The sequence below is a fragment of the Ceratotherium simum genome, chromosome 7, assembly GCF_057802395.1.
Source record: "Ceratotherium simum simum isolate JZ-2026a chromosome 7, ASM5780239v1, whole genome shotgun sequence".
Taxonomy (NCBI): Eukaryota; Metazoa; Chordata; class Mammalia; order Perissodactyla; family Rhinocerotidae; genus Ceratotherium; species Ceratotherium simum.
Genome location: NC_141906.1, coordinates 30,118,649 through 30,140,178, shown reverse-complemented (window position 1 = coordinate 30,140,178; position 21,530 = coordinate 30,118,649). Strand labels below are relative to the sequence as shown.

General features: G+C 47.6%; 1 protein-coding gene across 7 annotated transcripts in view; it reads left to right on the top strand.

Moving 5' to 3' along the window:
- Positions 1 to 20,100, top strand: part of FAM168A (family with sequence similarity 168 member A) — a 190,241-nt gene extending 170,141 nt beyond the window's left edge. For 6 of the 7 annotated variants that reach the window (XM_087433431.1, XM_087433432.1, XM_014790298.2 and 3 more), the window contains 5 exons: positions 2,951 to 3,076; positions 9,720 to 9,862; positions 11,645 to 11,819; positions 13,204 to 13,334; positions 14,071 to 20,100. In XM_087433431.1, the coding sequence (XP_087289557.1) occupies positions 2,951 to 3,076; positions 9,720 to 9,862; positions 11,645 to 11,819; positions 13,204 to 13,316 (557 nt within the window). In that variant the 3' untranslated portion in view covers positions 13,317 to 13,334; positions 14,071 to 20,100. The remainder of the gene's footprint in view (positions 1 to 2,950; positions 3,077 to 9,719; positions 9,863 to 11,644; positions 11,820 to 13,203; positions 13,335 to 14,070) is intronic. The other variant, XM_014790304.2, reaches the window with a different exon arrangement.
- Positions 20,101 to 21,530: the final 1,430 nt, after the last annotated feature.

The following is a 21,530-nucleotide window of genomic DNA, read 5'->3' as shown; positions in this document are numbered from 1 at the left end:
TAGAAAGGTTAAGTGACTTGCCCAAGGTCCCACAGCTAATAAGTGGCACAGCCCAGGCTAGAACTCAGATTTCCTGACTTACTACATTGTTCAGGATGATGGTCCCTTGCTGCCTCTCCTCCTTGTGTGCTTAACAGATTGTTCAAGTGTCAGAGGGCGTGAGGGCCCCGTATCCAGGGAAGTGAACAACCCAGCACCTGGATGTGGGCAGCATGCTGTGACTGGGCCATGGCCCTTCACTGCCAAGGGTTCTCTCTCTCTCTCCTTTTTAAATTGAAGAATAACACATGTACAGTAGTACATAAATTGCACTAGTCTCACATGTACATCTCAGTAATATTTGACGTATGTATACACTTGTATTTAACTACCACCCAGTTCAAAATATAGAACATTTCTAGGAGTTGATACCTTTCATGGCAGGCATGCCTGTCAGAGCAGCCTCCTCTAAAAGCTTCAGTTAGATTATCTTTATCCCACAACTGAGCTCTGAATCGCTACCACCAACAGTATGGGTCACTTTAGAATTATTCATGGAGGAGGAAGATCACATATGGAACAACAACCTAATGAGGAAATCAAGTTGACAACTAATATTTGTTGTTTTTTGGTCTTGGTCTTCATATTTATTCAGTTATTTAAATTACTAAGTATTAAAATATACAGAGAAATATAGAAAATACTAATTTTTGTTTTCTTTATAATGAAACCAGAAGAAAATACCCACTTCTTCAGGAAGCTGTATAGTTTAGTTCACTTGATCTAGGGAAAGACATAATCAAAGGCACAGTCGCACTTGCTTCTTTCCTGGTTACTCTGGAATGTTATTTTACTGTGTACAATGCTGTCTTGTTCACTCTCTGGTTGGCGTGTGGCTGTGTTGCATCCCCAGCTAGACCATAAGTACCTTGTGTGCGGTGACCATGACCCACGTGTGTTCCTGTCCACCGTGGCGCTCCCCTCAGTGCTGAGTGCAGTGTAGGCCTCAGTCACTCCGTGCTTAATTTTTATCTACTTACTTAAATTGTCACACAGTCCTTCAGGCTAATGTCAGACTTTTGGCTTATGATGAAAATTATGGTAAAGTATGCACCACTTGGGGAAACAACTGGACCGGAACAGGACCTCCAAAGTCTCTGCGGCCAAATTCAGGCCTCCTGCTCCCTGGTGGAGTCCCTATGGGGTCTTAAGGGCGTGGGCTTGCTCTATCCGACTTCTCAGAGCTACGTGTTTCACTTTTTAGGGAGTTGTTTTGGGTGGCCAGGACATTCTAGCCACATGGAGTGGCAGGTTCTAAATTTGGAGACATCTTGATAAGATTTTTCAATACTAATTGGATTTTGTTAATCCCCACCCCTACCTCCCCTAGAAAAAGAAACGTGAGATAATTGTTTAAAACTGATTGCCCTCCACCTGCATTATTTGCAGAGCCATGTCTTAATATCCAGCAAAGGCCCTGGACTCTGCATGGAATTCTGCTGGGTCTCCATTTCTTCTGCCAGAATTCTCCTTTTAGTGTCACTTTCCTGCCCATGATTTCCTTCTCATTTCTCAGCATCCACTGTATATATTGCGGGCCATTAATGCAAGCACAGGGTTATCCCAGAACAGCTACACATCTAGCCTTGGTTCACTGAAAAACAGCAGAGTCCTCTTCTCTGGCCCCTGTACTTCCGTGACTGAAGGAACTAGAGGCATTACCTGTTGCCCTCGCAGGCAGAGGGGGTTATGGGATCTCTCTGGAGGTGGACTATCCTTGTCTTGGTGGAATTAGAGTGTATAGGCATACTTTCTTCTCATACCACCCTACTTACCTTAACCCCTTATTAAATTGTTTCAAGTATATCTGACTATTGCCAATGCAGCCCCATCTCCTCCTACTAATATACTTTAAAACACCCCATATCTATGACTCCCCAGACCTTATTTGACTGAAAAAAATACTGTTAAAATCATTCTTTTTACCATAAATAGAAATTTGGGTCAAGAATGTTTCTCCTCTAGTGTTTGAAAGTATATCAAGGGAAATATCTAAAAAGTTAGGCATTTTCCCTCTTTGAAACTCTATTTCCTCTCTCCTTCCCCACAGGATACCATGAAGGTAAGTTCTTTGAGTCACTCCCCACTTCTAGAACATATGAAGCATCATCCTTTAAATTTCTCAAGCTGAGCTTTGAGTCAGCCTGGGAAGTCTCTGCAGATTTCTTTCAAACTGGACATCATCTCATTTCACACCTACCCCAAGTTAGATATTTACTTTCTTAATGGCCTAATTCATGAGGAGATATCTCAGGCGGGGCACCAGTAGCACCTCGGCAGGAGGTATAAAGGGTGTGCAAGAGGTATGTCTATCTGGCCCCAGCTGGGTATACCGGAGAAGGAGTTAGCAGGGAGTGCCCCACTGTGCTTTCTAAGATGCCAAAGCTCAGTCCCTTTAGAAGAGAGGGCAGTCCAGCAAGGTTCATGTCAGGTGGTAATTATTTTTGGGTCTCTCTTTGAAAGTAACTTATTAAATACACCTCCAGATGAGATTTCAGGCACAAAAAAAGAGTACTCAGTTGATCTGGCCCAATAAACAGTCAAAGGCTCCAAGTTGGTACACACTGATGAGAAAGTGGCTGAGGAATATCCCAGAGCTGTAGGCCAGAATGTCAGACAGTTGGAGGTAGTATTCATAGGCATCTTCATGATTTCATTAGTGGGTAGAAAATCCTGACTCTCCTCATTAGTATAAGCTCAGATTTCCTCAGTTTCAAATCATTTGGAAGCTCACTTTAGCACTCCTCCCAACCACTCACCCATCTCAGAAAGGCTGAATCATCCTGTGTGTCTGAACAGGGACCCTTGGGTTATATGTTTCTGTCCAGCACAAGACCTTTGCTTTGTGTCTGTGATTGGTGGTGCCCACTTCTTATTTCTGCCTAATGCCATTCTTGTGTCTTCCCTTAAGCAACTCTGCTGATGAAACAGGCCTGGCCACAGAACTCGTCTTCCTGTGGCACTGAAGGCACCTTCCACCTCCCAGTGGACACCGGGACCGAGAACCGAACTTACCAAGCATCCTCTGCGGCTTTCAGTAAATACAGCCTGTCTCCTCCTTTCCTTGTTCCCCTTGGTTGGGACTGATTTGTCTCTTAGGAAGAAAGGAAAGGGAATTTTTAAAACTGACATTTATAAGACACTGTTTTAAGAGGTTCTCCTACCCATGCAAAAATATTGGCCCTCCTCATTCAGGAAAGGTCATCTTCTTTGATCATACACTCAGCTTTGGGGAGACACAAAGCAGTGAGGGAGGGAGAAGGAAGTACTCACCTGGCCAAAAAGTTTGATGAGGGAAGCGCTGTTACTGCATTCGAGGGAAAGGACAGAGGACACATTTGAAGGCCTGTGGACCTTTAGACAGAGAGAGCTCCTCCAGCTAGCGTAGGGTTTCTCAGCCTCAGCACTATGGACATCTGGACCAGATAATTCTTTTTTCTGGGGAGCTGTCCTGTGCATTGTAGGATGCTTAGCAGCATCCTTGGCCTCTACCCCTGGATGCCAGTAGCAAACTCTCATTATGACAACCAAAAATGTCTCTAAACATTGCTAAATATCGCCTGGGGAGGCAAAATTGCCCCCCCGTGCGAGAAACACTGCACCAGTGGAAGCTACACTATGGGAGCAGGGTATGTACATGGAGTCCTCAGGGTGGACAGAAACCATCTGGCCAGTCAGATTTGTGACATTCATCTTGAGGCTCAGTGGGGTGACTGATGGTTTCACCTTCACATCTGATTTTAACACAAAATGGCTCCACTGGGTAAAATGAGGTAAAATGAGGACCAGTGTTTAGAAATTACTGAGTGGCATTTTGACTCTGTATAAGGAAAAACTTTGTGCCTTGTTGGCGGTGTCCAAAAGAGAACGGCTGGCTTTGGATGTGGTATGCACTTCTCTCTTAAGTTGTGCCAGCAGGGGCTGGACAAGCCTTCAGAGGGATGTTGCAGACCAGACCCAATAGTCTGTGGTTCAGCAGATTATTAACCTATTAAGTAAGTAGATTAGAAGAATACGTTATATTTTTTCTTTTCTTTAAAATAGCCAATGTTATTTTCTTCTTAGTTATCATTGCCCCTAGATATTGACATCAATTTATGTTTATACAACATAACTCTCACTTTTTGGAGAATATGTTTTCATAACTACCTTCTCATTTAATCTACACTATAGTCCTATTATTTGGGTGGATTTTTATTCCAGTTGAAAGCTGAGGCTCAAAAGTAATATGCCTAGTGCCATCCAACTAGTAAGCAGCACAACTAGAAAAAGATATCACCAGGTTAAGTTTCTGTTACTGACTTTTTTCATGAGATTAATTTTACTCTGTAGGAGAGGGATGGCAGCAGTAGGGAGCTTTTCCAGATACCTATGATATTAAATATGTAAATGGGGCCTATACATACATATTCTCTCTTATATCTACACATATGGATGTAGATGCATATAGAATACCTACTGTAATGTAGCAGAAAGAGGCCTGGAGTGGAAGACCAAAAGAGTTAGATTCTAGAGTTGGTTCTGTGTAACCTTGGATAATTTATGTCCATGCTTTGGACCTTGGTTTTTCCAACTGTAAAATGAGGGGGCCTGGCTAGGTCATCTTTAAGGTTCCCTCTAGCTGTTAGACTCCTGATTCTTTCACCTTGGTGCTGTGTACTCAATATCCTCCACCCCGGCAGGGACCTCTTCTCTAGCTGCCCTGACCAGTAGTTTGCCAACTAGCCTTTGCTCGCACATCTCCAGGTATGGGGTACTCATTCCCTCCAGAGGCAACCCTTTCCACAGTGAGAAAGTCTGAGTATTAGAAGGCCTTGCCTTCTACTATTTTGAAATCTTCCTGAAGTCCCACTGAAATGTCCAGTAGCTATATCCCACTGTCCTCTCACAGGCTATCACAGTCCCTGGAAAGGATCAAAATGTACTCCCTCTCTTTGAAGCAAGTAATGTATGAACCTGTGCAATTTTTAAATAGAAGTAGGATTGACTGACCCTCCCACACCCACCAGGGTTCCTCCAGGCACATAGATTTTGGGGCTTCTAATGCCACAGAAATTCAGGGCACTTTAACAAATTCAGTTCAATTTCACCAGCACTTGCTAAGCCTGTTTGTAATTAGGTCTCCCTCCTACTTATTCAGCACTCTCTTGTTCGGCTACCAGCAAGGAGACTTGGGGGTTAAGGCAAGAATCAGACATAGAGCTATGTCCAGACGTATAAATCTGATGATCAATAAACTGATTAGTCTAAAGGCATCCTTTATGTGAGGATCAATGCCTTTGAAGGTGGTAGGGGCTCTACAACTGAAAAAGATTTATGATAGTGCAGAAGGATTGAAGAGAAGGCTGAAAAGGTTTTATCTTGCTAATGTACACACTCTCTTTATTATCCTGTTTGATGGAGCCTAAAATTATGGTTAGGAACCTGAGAGAAAGAACAGAGCGTCATAAACAAAGCCTCTTTCATAAGGCAGAGCTGGGACTTCTAGTGATCGAATTCCTTTTTTCTCTCATGATATTGCCTTTAGGGAAATGGGAACACAAAGGCCAATATACCAAATGCCCAAGATTAGACTGCAGAGACCTATAACTTGGAAGGGGGCTCTGCCCAGGGCCTGGTAAGCCCTGAACTCTGGGCCCAGCTCTGCACTGATTTGCTGTATAATTTTGGGAAAGTCGCTGCCCCTCTGGGCTCCAAGTTCTTCATCTGAAATGGAGAGGGTTGAATGCAAGTCTCTAATGTTCTTAAGGCATAGCATTCCAAAATCCTAAATCTGTGACCTTCAGACCTAGGTAGAAATCCTTTCAGGAGAGCCAGGCCTCCAGTGAGTGAGTTCAGTCTAAATTTATTTGAGCAAAATCCATGAGGTTTTTGTTTTTGCATCAAGCCCAACAGCTTCTCTTACGTAGGTGCACAAAATAATAAACCCTGAATGTTGTGATATCCAAGTTAGCCCAAGCTACAGTCTCAGGGGAATTTGCAATGATCCTCAAGGGTGTGGGCAGGACCACCAGTCAGTTATGGAAAGTCCTCTGCAATGATTTCCTCATAAGAGTTTCACTGAAATACTCAGAGACTTAGAATGTCAGGACTAGAAAGGCCCTCTGATATTATCTAGTCCAAATGCGGGTATTCTTTGAGAGAAGAACTGACTGACTCACTCACAGAGCCCAGAATGGGGGCCCAGGACAGTTCCTGCAGCCTTCTGACACAAATGATAACCTTGAGAACCACTGTAGTTAGAGGAAGGAGCACTGAGTCCTGTGTCCTCAAGAACAGTTGTTCTCTCTCTCAGCATCTATTTGTTATCGCATCTGTGAAACGTTTGTGTTGGTCTTAATGATTGCTGAGATGTCTTCTAGCTTTGCAGTTCCACTTCTCCCTTCTCAAACTGTCTGGACAAACAAGCAAGGTCTTCTTCTGCAGCATCATCTTTTTGGCTGCTCAGGGTGTTTTGGCTACTGATTTGTATTCTGAGTCTATGTGTGTCTCATTTCATAACATGAAGAAAGGGAAACATTCTCAGACAAGGTTATTCTTAGATATAGAAACCAATTTCTACTGCAGTCTTGTGGAGCCTTTTGATTTTCCTCAGAGGGATAATCTCAACACTTTGTAAGATGGTTGTCCTTGTGGCATAGAGGGGGTAGTGCAGGCTTCCCAGGGGGTTAAAAATTCCAGAGCACATTCTCAGGGAGCATAAAGGAAAGTCGCCAGCATTGTTGGCTTGTTAACTTTAAAGAATCATAAAATCATGGCATTGTAAACCATAAAATTTTCGAATCTTAAAATCCTGGAGTCTATGTTCTAGGTTGGATCACACCATAGAAGTCATAGTTTAACCTATCTACTGTAGTCTTTCAGACCAGTCTCGGCACACTCCCAGGACAGGAAACTTACTATCTCTCTATACAGTGAGAGAGAGAAAAAAATAATAACGTTTGTGAGGTGCTTTCAATGTGTCAGGCACTATTCTAAGGGCTTTGCACTTATTAATGTACTGACCACAATAACCCTATGCAGTTGGTACTGTTATTATCACCATTTTACAGCTGAGGAGACTGATGTATTCTACGGCTATGAAGCAGCAGGGCTCGGGGCTCCAGACTACTCATAACCACTACTGTGTGCTGTTTAGCTTTCAGAGACAGGCATCTTAGCATTCAGGGGTGTCCTGCCCTCCTGCTTGGAAGAGAGATGCTCTCCACTCTGGCAGGACTCCCCATGCCTTGTTTTATTCCTTTAAATCCGGAGTCAGCAAGCTTTTCCTGTAAAGGGCCAGATAATAAATATTTTAGGCTTTTCAGGCCCTACGGTCCCTGTCATAACTGCCATTGTACCAGGAAAGCAGCCATAGTTGATATGTAAACGAATGGATGTGGCTGTGTTACAGTAAAACTTTATTTACCCAAACAAGCTGCAATTACAAATAACTGTAGTTTGTCTGTTTTAAATGTTAATAGTATGAATGAAAGATTCTGTGGTAAAATAAATTTGGAAATAGTTTCCTGCATATCCCTGTCTTGGAGAGTCACAGTTTATCCTATCATTTTAAAATTTCTTAGGGTCATGGAATAAAAAACAAACAAACCTGTTTATCTCTATTTACATTGCTGTTGCTGCTGCTGCTTCTTGTTATTGTTCTTCTTCTTCCTCTTTGTCTTCTTCTTTTGACTAAACAATTAAGATTCCTGAGAATCATAGTCCATTGTACATTCACGGGACATGCCTATCTTGAAAACCCCCTTTGTTTTACAGACAAGTAAACTGTGTCTCCAAGATGAAGTACCCATCAGACATCTCCTTCTCGATGTCTGCAACCTTAGACTGCTTATCTGCCCCCACAGTACCTGCTTCTTCTCCTGTGACCGCATCTCATGATTAGCTCCACAGTATAGAAACTTGGAGGAATCTGCTCTAAACTTCTCCCTCAACTGACTCGAACCTCCACTTTCAGTTAGTTTCCAGTTCTTATCAATGCTACCTTGTTTAATATATTCTTTCCACTCTATCCTCATTGCTACTTATATCCCAAGCGTATTTGACCACAAAACCAGTTTCTTATGCAACAAACTGAATCTGCAGGTGGAGAGATAAATGATATGATTCCAGGGGAGAGGACAGGACACCTGTTGTGGTGACTAAACAGCAGCTCTCATATCCTACTGAGTACCTCATCAGGGGCAGGGGGGTGCCAAGCCAAAGCTATGATGTGGACTGAGAGATTTGTGACCATAGGGCAGGTTGCTTTTACTTGGGGCTAGGGTAGAAGAGGCTCAGGATCTTTAGAACAATGGGATTTTAGTTCAGGAAGAAATCTTCATTCTGAGGCTTATGATTTTACCATATAAGAAACTAAGGCCCAGAGACTTCGCAACAGTCATAGTAAATTGAGGGAAAGTCCAAACTGAAGCCTAGAGATCTCTTCTCTTCCAATAAAACACCATCTCCACTCTGCCTTCAGTCCCTTCTTGCAGAAACAGCACCATGTTCCTGAAAGGGTCCTTGGTGAGCATCTTGTAGGTGAAAGACATGAGGCCCAGAGAAGTTCAGTGATGTGTCAGCCAGGATAAGGACCACAGGGAAGAAGCCCCAGCAACACCCAATTGGGGATCCAAAGCCGGGATCCCCAGGCACTGTCCCTTCAACTCAGAAAGGAGAAGTTCCTAAAAAGACTTGCCTCTTCTGAGCCCCAGGATCTCCTTGTATAAAGTGAGAGAGTTGGAGTTGCTTGATGATCCTTGGGTTCCATAGAATCATTCCATTTTGTGATTCTATAAGGACACAGTCCTGTTCCTGAATGATTCATGTTTCAAGTTTTTCCTGTGAACATAAGATCTGACTCTCTTTTCCAGAAGATTCAAAGGCAGTATAATTTATTAGAAACTTCTTGGGGCCTGACTTCTCAGCCCCAGCTCCAGCTTTTGTCCATCCTGCTGAGGTACTGACATGGCCTGGATTCCAGGTTGATGTGAACCTTTGTGATCCCTGACTTCAGGCCCTCACGCAGAGGTGGCCCTCTCCCAAGCACCAGGACAAGAGGAAAAGCCAGCTCTGTAGAGCAACGTTTTTCAGCATCCCAGAAGATGAGGATCTCTGAGTGATGATTTGTATGGGGTTTCACCTTAAAACTTGGCAGAGAAGAAGGGGAACATGGTGGAGGGAAGTCCAAAAGAGAGATACAAGGAGAAAAAGAAAGAGAGAGTAAGGGGGAAAGCAAGACAGAAACAGCAGCAGAAGAAACCCTGCGGTGCTAAGTGAGGGGACAGAAAAGCAAGAAGATCTAGAGTGCGATAAAGAGCAAGCGGGTTGAGGGTCTCCTGTCTGTGTGCCCCTGCCCGTCTCATGGCACACAGCTCAGAATCCCAGACTGTCCGAGCTGCGAGGGTCCCTTAAGAGATCATCTGGTTCCAGGCTCTTATTTTATAGATCAGAGCCTTGAGACCCAGAGAAATAAAAGATGCCAGAATCACACATACAGCCCTGTGCACCAGGACTGAGGGAGCTGCCTCTGGGGCCAGGGCTCTCTGGGTGGAGCCCTGTTCTCTGTCTGTTCTCATCTGTGTTTCCAGCCTGGATTCAGCCCATCCTTGTCTGGGGAGTCGTGACTGGGACCTGCTGCCTTCCAGCAATGCTGTTCTGCCAACTAATTGGAAGTCTCTCTTATTACCTTGGTACAGGATATACTGCGGGGACTCCATACAAGGTCCCGCCAACCCAGAGTAATACGGCTCCACCCCCCTACTCCCCATCACCCAACCCCTATCAGACGGCCATGTATCCAATCAGAAGTGCCTATCCCCAGCAGAATCTGTATGCCCAGGTAGGTGCATGCAGAAGCCTTGGCCCACCTTTTCTGCAGGTAAATGAGCCACCAGCCTGGGTAGGGTGGGGGTGGGTGAGGAAAAGCAGGAAGGAGAGTTCATGTCTATCATTATTATGTCATTGAAACAATATCCCTGCAGTCTACACATTCCCTCACTCCACCTCAGCCCCTGGAGGGGTGGGGCACAAAGTCACTTAGGTTAATAGAGCCCAGAATGTCAAAGGGGCAAGGGCCCTTGGAGATCATCTAGCTCAACTCCTTTTTATACAAGTGGGGAAGCTGAGACCCAGAGAGGGGAGTGACTTGTCCAAAGTCACACAGGGAGCTATTGGTTGAGTCAGGATGAGACCCCATATGTCTTCAGCTTCTTTCCCTACTCGCCACATCTACCCTTCCTCACAGATAAAGTCTATGAGCTGAGTGAGGAGGAGGTAAGTGCCCAGGCTCTGCCACCAGTTTCCTGTATGACCTGGGGAAAGTTATTGCCTCTCTCTGTGCCTTTAGTGCCCCCATCTGGGCTCCTTGGACGAGAGACTGTGTGCACTCTGAGGGGATGGCTGTGAGACAGAGACTAGATGAGGTTCCAGCATACACATGGCACATTTTTCTGGAGTGACAGTTCTACGTGAGGTTTAAGTAGTGAGGAGAATACTTTTTTAATTTAAAAAACAGCTAGGGGGTCAGCCCGGTGGCACAAGCGGTTAAGTGTGCGTGCTCCGCTGGGGTGGCCCAGGGTTCGCAGGTTCGGATCCTGGGCGCGCACCAACGCACTGCTTGTCGAGCCATGCTGTGGCGGCATCCCATATAGAGTAGAGGAAGATGGGCACGGATGTTAGCTCAGAGCCAATCTTCCTCAGAAAAAAGAGGAGGATTGGCATCAGATGTTAGCTCAGGGCTGATCTTCCTCACAAAAAAATAAATTAATTAAAAAAATTAAAAACAGCTATATTGTAGAGTAGAATGCAAAACTTTTAAAAGATAAAACAAGCTTGATGGTAGCCAGCTTTGCACTATGCTCTCAGACCTCTGGGTTTACAAATGCACATTCTGAGGCTCTTGTCATTAGTTGGTAGAAACATTGAGAAGCTCTGGATTAAGATGACCCAGGGGCCCTGTCTACTCCACCCAAAGGTCAGCAGGCCTGTGGGCTGTGGCAGCAGGAAGCAGCCATGTGATGGGGGTAGTGGGAAGTCACCTCAGACCATTGAATCCATCCTCAACCTTTTTGCCTAAAAGGAAAGAGTAAGAGACATCTAGGGAAATGCTCTGCATTTATGACCTTTTTCCAGTGTAAATTTTCATACCAGTATGATACTCCCACTAGTAATCCTCCATGTGTATTCACACAGTGCTCTGGAGTCCACCATCCCCGTCCACATCCTTCTTCACTATTGATTGTGGTTGCTACCTTTACATTTTAGGCAGCTTGTAGAAGCACATTGCAATAAGATACAGACATTTTAAAATGCTAAGATCAAGGTTAAGGGAGTAGAGCTCTTACCCCATTAGATCATGGTGGCAACCCTAGGAGCAAGGCAGGACAGGGTTGGAGCCTTATTTTTCAGACCGGAAGTTTAGCCCAGCACTGAACTGTCCATGCAGTCACATAGTAAGAGAGAAGCAGAGCCCCAGCTGGGGCCCAGACCTTGTGTCCCTGGGCCAGTGCTTCTCTGACGCCATCCCTTAGGGTCTGGGAAGAACAGGCTCTCCTCCCCTCTCCTCTCCACATCCCACCCCACCTCTCCAAAAGCCGGTGTGACCTCAGCCTCTTTCCCCCAGGGAGCCTACTACACACAGCCGGTGTATGCTGCCCAACCCCATGTCATCCACCACACCACCGTCGTCCAGCCCAACAGCATTCCCTCTGCCATCTACCCGGCACCTGTCGCTGCCCCCAGGACCAACGGTGTGGCCATGGGCATGGTGGCTGGCACCACCATGGCGATGTCAGCAGGTGAGGGCAGCATCTGTGTCAGTGTCCATCCTCCTCCTCCAGGAACTCATGACAGAGTGGAGAACACAGTCATGGAATCGGCTGTAGCACAGCATGAGAAATTCTGTGCTAAGGGGTTCTGGGAATCTAGATGAAGGACACTCTAAATCTGTGGGGATGAGGAAGATTTCACCAAGAAGAGCATATTGAGCTAGGCTTTAAATGGTGAACAGAGGCTACCCAGAGAGATGAAAGAGGGAAAAGCAGTCTAGGCAGACATGAGTATGGCGTGTTCACAGAATGGAAATGGTCCAAGACACTTAGAAAATAGGGCTATGGAGTTGGAAGGGTGGCTGGAGCAGTTGACAAAGATAAAGTGTCGTGAATACCTTTAGGTAACAGGGAGCTAACGAAGGGGTTTAAACAGAGGAGATATTGGGTTTGGTTTAAACATTCTCTCTGGCTGCAGAGTGGAGGCAGGATTCGAAAGGGAGAGGCTGGAAGCAGGTAGGTCAGTGGGGAGGCTGTAGTTTAGAGGAGAGATGATGATACTAGGACTCGGGTAGCACCATAGTTCCAGAAAGGAGGGCATGGGGCAATGTTATTTAGCAGGCAGGAGCTTAAGGACCTGTCCAATTATTAATTGTAAGGCATGGGATAAGCAGGAGCCCTTCTCCATTTCTGTCTTACTCGAGAAATCAGACCAGAGCCCTGCCCTTCAGGAACCTTGAGGATGGGGATGGGGAGAGACAACAGAGGAAGGGCAGCTTTAGGGAAGTCTTTGGATGAGCTGACATTCAAAAGGAGAGCATGAGAAGGCAAGAGGGCTGTGAATAACCTTTAGAGACCCAACTTTTAAAGAATCAGCTGGGTCACCTTCTAGGGAAGAGAGTACAAGGAGTTGAGGGGGTGGGAAGTGGGAGTTGGGATTTTATTCTGCCCCTAATGTAAGGGGGTGTTGAGGCTTCTTATTCCCCAGATCAGGTCAGCAAGCTATTGAATATCCACTCGGTGCCAGCCTTGTTGTTCAGGTCCTGGGGACCAGTTACTGATAGATCAGACCCGAGCCCTGCCCTTAGGAACAGCTAGGTTAGTGGGAAACACAACCACTTAAACCAGCAGTTACCACTCAGTATGATGTTTGTGCAATAAGAGGAGCATACAAAGAAGAGTAAAAGGAGGCCACTGCAAGAATGATTGACTCTGTCCTGGAGCATCAGAAAAGCTTTCCCAAAGGAGATGAAGCCTGGCAGGGTGGGGAAGGGTGGGCAGCAGTTCATGAGTAGATAGGGAGGTGGGGGAGCCTAGTGGAGAGCAGCTTATGAAAGACCATGGCTTCCTCCTCTTCGTCCCAGCACCCTGGGACGGCCTCATCAGGTTTACTCTCTTTTCTCTGGATGCTCAGGTACCCTGCTGACTGCACCCCAGCACACCGCGATTGGGGCACACCCTGTCTCCATGCCAACATACAGGGCCCAAGGGACCCCTGCGTACAGCTATGTGCCCCCGCACTGGTAAAGCCTGCAGCCCATGCAAGTGAGTGGGGCCCAGGGTGGGAGAGGTAGGAGGGTGACTAAATACCAGAACTGCCTCAGAGCCCCTGGCTTGGTCTGAAGCACAGGTGTCAGCAGGGGGCACGTGACAATTACCAGTTGCTTTCTTGCTCCAAGTTCAGTAATATCACTCTTAATAATAGCCATCACTTTACATATATTTTAGATACTTTACATGTTATCTCATAATCCTTACAGTAGGTCTGTGAAATAAGAATCATTAGCTCTATTTTACAGATAAATACATAGTTCAGCATCACTTAACCAGGAACATTAAGCTGGGACTTGAAACTCCAGTCCTCTAGTACTGAATTCTGTTCTTTACCGAATGGTCTTCAGACTTCTTTTAACTGTGGGCCCCATTCTTCAAATGAAATCTTACCTCAATCAGATGTTGCCTCTGACTAGGGCCAGGTGGAGACGTTGGGCCGACCCCCACCACCAGCTTCCTTACTGCCTTCAGCAGCTCCTGAGGCAGTGTCAGTGAACCACAGGGCTCCAGGGATGTCACTTTGAAATCGTCTGCCCTACCTCCTCATCTCCCCTGCCCTCTACATACTCCAGGGGCTCTTGGCACTGGAGGGGAAGCAAGCTGCTCCACTGGGAAGGCACATAGGGCTCCACTTAGGTCTCCCAAAGTGAGGGAGGGGGTCCAGTGGCTTCCTGAGGTGGCCTCGGGAATATCACTGTCACTAACAGCTTTCCCATTCCTCCCCCAGATCTGGAGTCACACATTGTATGCAACTACTCAAGTCTTACACAGGTGCTGGAGCAGTTCCCTACAGCACCACCTCTATTTGCAAGAAGAGACAACGGAAGTGCAAGGGTCACTTTATGCATCTTAATGGTTTTGGTTTTTATTTTTGGTTTTTGTAAAAGCTGCTTTTTCTAATCTCCTGCCTCTCCCTACTGTCCCTCTCTTAGCCACTGCCCTTCGGGCTCTACCCGCTCCTCCTACCTGACCAGGCACATCCTCTCTGCTCTTCTTCTTTCCTTGCCCAAGCACCCAGTCCCTGGGGATCCCAGTCTGGTGGCAGGCAGAGGGTGGGGTTTATTGCAATGGTTCAGCTGAAGGCACGATTTCCTTTGAAGAGCATAAGAGATGTGGCCCTCGGGTCCAGGGTAAGAACTCAGAGCTGTTGAGCAGGCCACAACTCTGGGGGATTGTTTCTTTTTTGATTTTCTCAAGCAAGATTAGTTTAGGACATTACTATGTCCTGACACAAATGAAATGTCTTCTGAGAACCATTGCAACAGACCAAGAACAAAACCATCTGATTAGGTAGGAGTGTTCATAGCAGCTTAATACCCCAGGTGAGAACCTGGGAAAACCAGATTCTTTCTTTGGGAAAACTTAGGGTGGGGCTAGGGGAGTGCACTGTGGGAAAGAAGAGGGAAGAGAGAAGAGAGAAGAGAGGTGCTTGCCTGCTGGCTTTGGTTTGTAAGGTCTCTGGCCAAATTGTCTGCACCTGGACCCTCTGATTTGCACAGTGATGTTAACTGACCTGGCACTTCCTCAGAAGGCGATTTTGACCTCAGACCTGCCAAGCAGCTGCAAGGTGGTGGGATCCCAGCCTCCCAAAGCCTTGGAAGGCCAGGTGCCCTGTGTAATCCAGACCTTGGCCTCTGAGCCCTCATGGACCCACTCTGATGAGGAGCTTCCTCCTGATTAGAATGGGAACCTATGGCATTCTCTCCCTTCCCTCTGCCCTTCCCAGTGCCAGGGCTCACCCGTCTGTCCATGGGGCAGGCAGGCATCCCAAGCTCTTGGTTACCTTGTGCCATTCATGGCCAAAGTGAAGGAACCACATTCCAGATGGGTGCTGGCAGCTCTGAAGGTCAGGGTAGTGAAGGAAAAGCAATAGCAATAAACATTTCATAGACTCATGGAACTGAAGGGACCTTAGCAATCATCTCATCCATTCCCCTATTTGACAGATGAGGAAGCTGAGGCCCAGAGAACAGGAAAGGACTTCCCTAGACCTCGCAGTAAATTAGCATTAAATGCAGCCTTCCTACCTAGGGGCATGTTGCCCAAAATTTACAGAGGGATGGATCAGATGGATTGTCTTAGTTTTGTAAAAATTAAGTCAGCAGCGCCCACACCTGGTGAGCTCTGGGCTTTTGTTTCTGCTCTTTTCCTCCACGGACTTCAAAGGCGGGGGTTGAAGACTGGGCAGAGGTCACTTGGGGGCAGATGGCAGGAACAGAAATTGCAAATGAAGAAATAGCATTTGGAAGACATCTGGAACTTTTGTCCTATACCTGACTCCAGCCCTAGGAGGAGCAGGTGGGCTGGCTAAAAAGGAGAGTATCCATGCTTTTAGGATAGTAGCCCCTCATCCTGAGAGGAGAGGAGGATGAGGATGAGGCCCAGGAGACATGGGCTCTCCTGGGAGAAGGACCCCTGGGTCAGGAGGCCCCACTAGTCTCAGCCAGGAGCCGGATTGCCCAGCACTGCCCCCCTGCACCCAGCACTTGGCTGGGCCAGCAGCCCCTCTGGGGGGGTGCAGGAACATTTTACTGTACAAAATGAGATCATTGATAATATTTTGGACTTTTAAATAACTCTTTTTATTTTAAATTCGTGCAAACTTGGACATACCCCTACCCCTACCTTCCCTGTCTCCCTAAAGGAGGAAAAAGTTAGGAAACCCTTGGGCCAGAAGGACCTCAGAGACTGGCTGGCTGTTCCCAGGAGGTCAAAGCCCATCAGCATCCTTGGCCCAGAGCCAGCAGTTGGGGGGCCCACGTTCTTGGCCTTCCAGGGAACTGCAAGACCAGTAAGGAGAAACCCAGCTGTTCTGAATTGTCTGTTCTGGGGTGCTGAAGAGGTTTTGTTTTAAAACAACAGAAAGTTTTCCAGTGTTAATTCAATTTTTTGCAAATACCTCCTCCTACTCTCTGGTTTATATAAGGGTGGGCGAAGGTTGTTTTAGATTATGTCATATGTGTTTGGAAAATGCCAAAATAATAATAATGAAAATAATAATAATAGGAATCCTTTGCATTTGTCAGGTGCTTCGTAGATTTCAGAGCACTTCACAGCCTTTAATTTACTGGTTCTGAGAGGGAGACAGGGTCAGAGTTATTACACCCATTTGACAAATGAGGAAACTGGTTCTAGAAGGAAAGGGAACTTGCCTATAGTGAGGAGAATGCTAGTGTCCTGACAGGCTTCCCTGAACCCTGCTGCCTCCAGGTGGGCTAGGGTAGAACCACAGAGAGGAGGGGAAGAGGAGGAGACCTAGGGCTGACCTTGTGACTTTTTTGTTCTTTCTACACCAGTAAGTAAAAACTAACATCTAGTACCTCACAGTTCACAAAGCAGTTTCACATCCATCCCTGGTTTAACCCTGTGAAATAGATTATTCCTCCCATTTGATCCATGAGGAAACTGAGACTCAGAAAAGCAAAGTCACTTGCTCCTAAGTGGCTGGGCCATTTGAATCCCAGTCCATCTGCTGTCTCTTGCCGTCCAGTCTGACTCCACACACAGGCTCTTGGACTGAACTGTCTGTGCTCTGCACCCTCTCTTAGCCCTAGTATGTCATTCAAGATCAAAGACAGGCCCCAAGGCAAAAACAAGGCCTGGAAAGGCTGTGGTCTCAAAGAACCCAGGCCCAGCACACTTTTTCAGTATGAGCACCGGAGCCCCAGTTCAGCTGGCCTCAGCCTCTTGCTTTGATGGAGATCCACAAGCCTGGCCAAGCTTGGGGAGTCATTGCAAAGGGACTGAGCCCAGGAGAGCGGGGGCAGTGGTATGCCTCTGGTAGGATGAGCACACCTGGTAGGATCACTGCATCTGTCAGGAGGTATGATGGGTATCATCCAAAGATGCTGGAGGGCCCAGTGGTCAAGCTGGACAGAGGGTCAGAGCTGGGAGGGCCCTGTCATTGTAGAGAGGACAAGGAGTGTGCCCACATGACATAGTGAGTGGCAGCACTGGCACCAGCATGCAAACCCCTCTCTCTACCCCACTCCACTGCCTCTCCCCAGTACCACAGGCTTGGTGGCCAGGATCAGGGGTACAAATGGTTCCAATCACCAGCCAACCCTCTTGGCTTCCCCCAAGTCTGCCTGACTCCCTTTGCTCGTTAGCCTGGGGCCTAGGAAGCTGGAGTCTGGAAGCTGGAGTGCCCTCAAGTGGTGAGAGCCTGAAACAATCTTTCTACCATGTTTTGAAAATTATTTAATTTCTTTCCCATGAGACAGGACAGTTGCTGCTGCTCCTCTCTCTCCTGGCAATGACCCTAAAGTGCATATCTCCTTCCCTAAATATTGAACAAGAACACACACACCTGTCCAGAGTTTTTTTTGTGTACAAAGTACTTTGACATTGATTGCCAAAATCCCCATTTTATAGATGGAAAAAACTAAGAACTTGCCAAAGGTCACACAGTTCATAAGAGAAAGAGCCAAGATTTGAACTCTTCAAATCCTCGGCTCTTTCTGCTGGCACCCGCTGGGTGTGAGTGGCAGGCATGAAGAGGAGATGGGCTACCTGTCTATCCCCAAACAGAAGACTCCATGGAGACCTGAGAAGCTCAGTCTTCCTGGCTGAGCAGATTTTTGTAAGGGGCTCTGGGGACCCAGAGGCATATCCAGCTGGCAGCACCAAGAGGATGAGAATTTGCAACAAAAGGCCTAACTTGAACAAAACACTTTGGGGTCATGATGCCTAGGACTGAAGACATGTTCAAGGGCAGCCCCAGGAACCTGTCCATTGAAAGACCCATCTCCCCAGGAAGCCTTTGCACCCGTGCTTTCTGGCCCTGGAGAGCCTGACCACTGTCCAGATCCAACGAGTTGGCACTTCCAGGGGACCTGGTTGTAGCCCTGGATGGCCAAACGCACATCTGACTCCAGTCCCTGGGCTTGCTTTTCCCCTAGGTGAGAACCGGGACCTAGAGCGAGACTGCACGGTCCTTACTCCGTATCCCAACTCTTACCCCTAGCCACCCAAATTGTTCCAAGTTTGAGGTATCCCACACTCAGAGATCTGGGGGTGCTTCTTTGGAGGGGCTTGCTTTGTTTTGAGTGGCTTTCAGAAATGAATAAAAGTAGGGCAGACCCCTTGGTCACCAAGTTCTGGCATCCTCATTGTGTAGACAGGACTTGGCCAGAGTCCCAGCCAGTGCCTGGAGCCCTGCATATCAGATTCCTCAGCTCTGCTCTGTGGCCAGAGAAGGAGGGCCTAGATGGCATGGGTCTTAGTCTTGGTATGGTCTTGGTCACAGCACTCTGGCTGGATCATTCATTTAGGGGTTGCCATGGCATTTCTCCTCAGTTGCAGTTGAGTGAAAGTATGTGGAAGCTCTGCTTTTCCATCCTGTATTCCACTATATCACTACAGGGTATGTGGTCTCCAGCTGCTTGCCAAGCTTGGGAATCTGGAGAAGGGCAGGTCGGGCAGTGGAGTGGGCAGGTGAGAAGCAGGCTCCTGTCGGTGTGCAGCCCCAGGGGAATCCAGGCCCAACCCACCTCCGAAAGCAGGATCACAGCAGAGGAAACCTAGCCAGGCTGACAGATTCCACACCTGAGCCTCTGAGAGCTCAGGCTCCTGTGGGCGTGCCAAGCTAGCTGCAGTATTTGTCCTTTACCTGTCTGTGTTCCCCTCTCCTAGAAAACTTGTTTCTGAAATTAGGCATTACATGGTTCCAGGGCCCAGCCTTCAAAATTCCTGGCAGGCTAGCTTCAACATTCCATAGCCAACCTTGCCCAAGCCAGACTTGGGTCCCACTCCCTCAGTTTCTCCAATGGGTACTTTCTATCTTGCATGCTGTTCAGTCCAGCCCAGTGGCCAAGTGAGGAATACAGAGTTGGGACTGTCTGCCACAAAGCCAGAAAGGGAAACTAGAGCTCTTGCTTCCCTGTGGCTGCATCCATAGTCCCTGGGCATCCTTGCTGTTGCGGGGAGGCCCTGTACCCAGTCTAGCTCCTGGTAGAGGGCGTATTTTCCTTCCTGAAGATATAACAGCTTTGCAGATAAGTACCAGCCCATAGGAGTCAAATGGGTGAAATCATCTTTGGGCCTGACCCCAGCAAGACCAGCATCTCCAGGCTCCAGCCTTCCTCCTCATGCCTGAGAGTCAAGGAAAGAGTGGGACTGCCCAGAGACCACCACCTCGGGTCAGCCAGATTATCTGGATCTATGGTGGGACTCAAGCTCCTCCTTACCCATGTGGAGGTAAGGCCAGGGCTCTAGCAACTTGGAGTTGTCTTTAACGACCTTTAAAGGCCCAAGGGCCTGTCCCCATCTCCTGACTAAAAGGCATCTGCATCCCTGTTTCATATCATATGACAGAGAAACCTGTTCTCGTGGCATGTAACATCCCTGTGAGAGAGCGTTGTATATGATTTTGTATTTTTTAATTCCTTTTAATCTACAGGTTGGAATCTAATTTTTAAATTTTATTGGAACTCACATTTTAAAAAGAAAAAGAAAATAATAATAAACCTTTGACCGGTGTCTTCCAAGTAGTTTGATCAAAGAACTTATAGGTGTTTTCAAAACACAGCCTGGAGTGTAAAGATTGGAAAGCCCCATGGCCTCGCTTGTGTGTATGAAGTGTAAATCTGGTTTTGTTTTGTTGTTTTGGATTCTTTTGGGTTTTTGTTTCGTTTTGTTTTGAAGATCAGATAGTGATCACTCTGAAAGATTGAAGCCAAGAATTTGTAACTATGATATTTACTGTAAGCTGTAGAACATTCAATAACTATTAAAAAAGTTTCCAAAAAAAAAAAAAGTGCAGGGTGACCAGACTGGTGGTTCTTGGGGCAAGGGGACACAGACCACCTCCTGGGCCAGTGAGTCCCCTGGGCTTCTCCCCAAGTTGATTCTAAACTTGTTTTCACCAGTCAGGTAACACCTACGCTGCATCTCCCTGCAGGCATATAGCAGGGCTGCCCTGGGACTCACAGGTGAGGGGCCTGGGAAGTGGCTCTCAGCACCTGGACTAAGGTGTGTGATACGGGAGCACAGGGAGGCCATGAGTGATGAAGGCTGACGTCCACCATGTGCCCACCAGGTGGATGGCACTGTGCTTAATGCTGGGTAACTCTCATAATCCTCACAGCACGATGGGAGGTGAGCCCTCTTTTAGCCCTGTTCTTGAGTGGGGGCAGCTAAGAAGGGTAAGTACTTTGGCCAAGGTTACAGAGCTGGTGAGGGGCAGAGGTGGAGCTCACACTTGGTCTGGCTCCAAAGCCCAGGCACCAAGCCTCACATTCCCCTGCCCACCCCAGAGGAGGCACTCCTGCTAGCTCAAAGGGTAAATTTGTCAGGTGGGAAACCAAGGGAAGGGCTTGGTGGTTTGAAGGACAGTCGAGGGAGGTCGTGTGGTCTCCATCCAGTTGGTCATCAAGTGCTGTCAGTTTTACATCCTAAACATCTCAGTCTCCCCTCTGGGCCATGCCATTGCCCTAGTCCACGCCCGGGTTCTCTCCCTGGTCATTGTGGCCACCATTCCCTCCCAGGGCCTGGCCCCTACAGTCCACGCTCTCCCAGCTTCCAAGTATTCAATCTCCTCCACTGGAGAGAAAACTGGGGAGAAGCCTCAGTGACCCGGCTCACACCAGAGCTGTACTTAAAACTCAGGACTCCTACCTCTCCAGCCCTTTCTACCACACCGCACCCTGTGCCCTCCCCAGTGTTCCCTCCTGTTCTCACCTGACATGAATCTTGTTCTCCCGTGCAGTGGGAAGCTCTGTCAGGTGTGGGAGAGGAGGGCACCTCTTGCTACAGGCATTGCTGGGCTGTGTCACAGCAGATTCTCCAGGGCAGAAAGGGGATTTTTCCCCGGACTCAGCTCCAGGTCACAGTGGCAGGGCTGACGGCCAGGAGCAGGCAGGGAGGCGGAGACCTGGGCCCCAGCACCCACCATTCTGGCCAGTGGGGGAGGGGGTGTGGGTGGAGTGAGGAGAGGTCAAGCTCAGAATTCTCCTCAGTGGTCAGCCCAGGGCCCCATCCTGTCTTTCACCTCCCACCCCTGCCAGCAGCCTGGGCCAACCTCGAGCTCAAGAGCTGACAGGGCTGCCAGGATTTAGAAAGGGCAAGCCAGGAAAGCTTCCAGGTGAAGGTGGGGCCTTGAAAGCCAAGGGCATCGGACACACCCCTGCCTGATCTCTCAGCTCCTCATCCCACACTTTAGGGAGCTGGCCTCAGCGTTCCCAAAGG